This window comes from Benincasa hispida, chromosome 1, assembly GCF_027475165.1.
Source record: "Benincasa hispida cultivar pf3 chromosome 1, pf3_genome.v1.1, whole genome shotgun sequence".
In the NCBI taxonomy this organism is placed as follows: domain Eukaryota; kingdom Viridiplantae; phylum Streptophyta; class Magnoliopsida; order Cucurbitales; family Cucurbitaceae; genus Benincasa; species Benincasa hispida.
In genome coordinates, this window is record NC_143478.1 from 21,129,782 (window position 1) to 21,133,223 (window position 3,442).

At 40.0% G+C, this 3,442-nt stretch overlaps 1 protein-coding gene across 1 annotated transcript; it reads right to left on the reverse strand.

Annotated features, from left to right (window-relative positions):
- Positions 1-1,456: 1,456 nt before the first annotated feature.
- On the reverse strand, positions 1,457-3,161 carry LOC120076148 (uncharacterized). The gene is made up of 2 exons (XM_039029921.2): positions 2,799-3,161; positions 1,457-2,056 (listed from the first exon to the last, which is right to left on the reverse strand). Exons 1-2 carry the CDS (start codon positions 3,159-3,161, stop codon positions 1,457-1,459), a joined length of 963 nt encoding a protein of 320 aa, XP_038885849.2.
- Between the last annotated feature and the right edge of the window lie 281 nt (positions 3,162-3,442).

Here is a 3,442-nt window from a genome sequence, read left to right on the forward strand (position 1 = left end):
CATAGGTGTCATGCGAACATCCAACTACGGTTGTGTGCCAATCTCAACTTTAACTCTTGAATTTCAACTAAGTATAACTTTTGCTGATTAGAGGAGTAGTCTCTTATATTCTTTTTTTTTCTTTTCTCTTTCTTTTCGTATTGCGTCATTCTTGGAAACCCACCTTCGTTTTGCCTTGCTCCCATGGGTGTTATGCGAACATCCAACTACGAGCAGGTTCCTTTCACGACTAACTCTTATCAGATTGGGATTGTTTTGGGATTTCCTTTGTGCTGACATTGGAGTTTTGTATGAAAAAGAAATTTTTTTTTATGATAATGGAAATAATAATGAATGCATTTTTCTTAATGACTGTATCTACTTGATCGCATCTGCTCAGACCTTCCCCACCCCCAAATTTAGAGATGCGCAAGGTTCTCATTGCGTTGTTTGGACAGAATAGACAAACACTTAGACAAAATTTTGAAAAGAAGGTTTGAGCAGAATTTTGAAGGATAAAAGGTAAAATAGTGCTATAGCCACGAATTAACTAAGTGTTAGTCAGAAAATACAAAGTGTGGGAAATGCTACTAAGTGTATGCATATCGCTCATCATGGCAGTGCAATGAATAACGCAAAATAAAAGATCAAGAATATCGCAAATAATGACAAAGGATGATAAAGAAGAGGCTAAGGCATATGGAAAGAATTGCTACTCGGTTGTATTAAAAATTAACTAAGTATACAAAAAAATACAAATAACGCAATACAAAATCTTATCATGTACATAGAATCAAAGAATTAGCTTCTATACATAGAAAAATAATGAATGAAGTCGTCTTTTGTATTTGATTCAGACGGGTGCACGATTAAAAATTAACACCACGCTTCCATTAACACAAATGCATATTTGCAGAGGACGGGCAACAACGCATGTATCATCACAACACACCCCTTAACTCAACGCATTTTTGGAGGATGGGCGCATGGTACTTCTACCAGCGCAACACTATCTCAACATAGTGCATTTTTGCTAAGGATGGGCTAACAATACATACGAGTGCAACACACCCCTCAACGCAATGCATTTGGGTAGAATGGATGCAAAGTGTATCTTGTTATCTCAAAATGCACACATCATCGCGTTGCATACAAATTTTTATTTTTCCTTTTTAATTCATCAATAACGCAAGTCGGGAAGACTTTGCGGTGTCTTATTCAGTCATTCACAAAACTTTTAAGAACAACATTACTAATGCATACAAACTAAAGAATTGAACACGACCTGGAAATACAAAAATGAATTAAATTGAAGGAAAATTCATAAGCATTAAAGGCTAATTCTAATGAGCAGTAAATAACGCAATTTAGAAAGCTGTAAATGAAAGCTGTAAAGAAAGCAATTAAACATAGATATGGGGATGCTAATTGAAAGAGTTTTTCATAGTTACCGCAATGGCATCCCCCCCTCAAGCGGTTAATCCTGCTTGCCTAAGTCGATGGTCTCCATGCGTCGATCCACATCACCCCCAAGGTAGGGCTTAATTCGTTGACCATTGACTTTAAATGTGTTGCTCCTGTCTTCAGTTGTTAGTTCCACTACACCATGGGGAAAGATGGTCTTGATGCAGAATGGCCCAGACCAGCGGGACTTCAACTTCCCTGGAAACAATCGCAAATGCGCGTTAAACAGTAATACCTGTTGACCTTCAACGAATGTCTGGTTTTTTATGTGGTCATCATGCCATTTCTTGGATTTCTCCTTATAGAGCTTGGAATTTTCGTAGGCGTTCATTCGCCACTCGACCAGCTGGTTCAATTGCAACTTCCGGACTTTTCCTACACTTGCTAGATCAAAGTTTAGCTTCTTGCATGCCCACATAGTCTTGTTCTCCAACTCGACAGGCAGATGACAAGCTTTTCCAAAGACCAGGGCATATGGGAACATGCCAATTGGAGTTTTAAAGGCAGTTCTATATGCCCACAGCGCTTCGTTGAGCTTGGGTGACCAATCCCTCCTGAAGGTACTGACTACCTTTTCCAAGATAGTTTTGATCTCTCTGTTAGAAATCTCTGCCTACCCATTAGTTTGTGGGTGATAAATGGTTGCAACTCTATGACTGACGTTAAATTTAGTCAACAGGTTGGTGATTATACGGTTGATGAAATGTGAGCCTTCATCGCTGATTAAAGCCTGGGGCGTTCCATATCGGGCAAAGATACTCTTCTTGAGAAACTTTTCCACCGTGGCCGCATCATTCTTAGCACATGCGATGGCCTCAACCCACTTCGATACGTAATCAACTACGACCAGGATGTATTGATGACCTTCTGATGGCGAAAATGGGCCCATAAAGTCGATTCCCCATACATCAAATAATTAAATCTCCAAGATTGATGTCAAAGGCATTTCATTTCTTCTAGACATGTTCCCCATTCTCTGGCATCTATCGCACTACACAACATGGGCATGGGCGTCCTTAAATAGTGTTGGCTAGAAATAGCCACTCTATAGGACTTTCGCGGTGGTCCGCTGCCCCCCAAAATGTCCTCCATAAGGGGACTTATGACAAAGCTCCAAAATGTGCTTGACTTCATGCTCAGGAACGCATCAACGTAAAATATGATCAGGTCCAAGTCGATACAAGAAAGGGTCGTCCCAGAAATAAACCTTAACGTCATGTCTCAGCTTCTTCTTCTGGTATTTGGCCACAAACGATGAAGTTTACAATGTCCGCATACCAGGGAACAATAATGCATACCGACATCAACAACTCATTAGGGAATCTTTCTTCAATATCTTTTTCTTTCTCCTGAACCTCGCAATTTTCTAATCTTGACAGATGATTAGCGACTTGGTTCTCGGTGCCTTTTCGATCCTTAATTTCTAGGTCAAATTCTTGCAGGAGTAACACCCACTGTATCAGTCTCGGTTTCGCATCCTTCTTTATCATAAGATATTTGATCGCAGAATGATCAATATACACCACAACGTTTGTTTCGATTAAGTACTGTTGAAATTTCTCCAGCGTGAATACCATTGCGAGCATTTCTTTTTCTGTGGTTGTATAATTCTCTTGCACATCATTCAACGTTTTGCTGGCATAATAGATAGGATGCAATACCTTGTCCTTGTGCTGACTCAAGATTGCACCCACTGCATATCCACTAGTGTCACACATCAACGCAAATGGTTGCATTCAATCTGGCGCAATCAGAATGGGTGCGGTGATGTGCGTATTCTTCAGTGTGTGGAATGCTTCAGTACACAATTCATCAAAATCATATTCACGGTCAGCCTCAAGGAGCACACTTAAGGGTCTTGCGATCTGAGAAAAGTTGCGGATAAATCTTCGATAAAACCCCTCATGTCCTAGAAAACTCCTAAGCATTTTCACATTTACTTGTGGTGGTAGCTTGAAAATTGCGTCGATTTTTACTTGATCAACTTCTAATCCTGCCT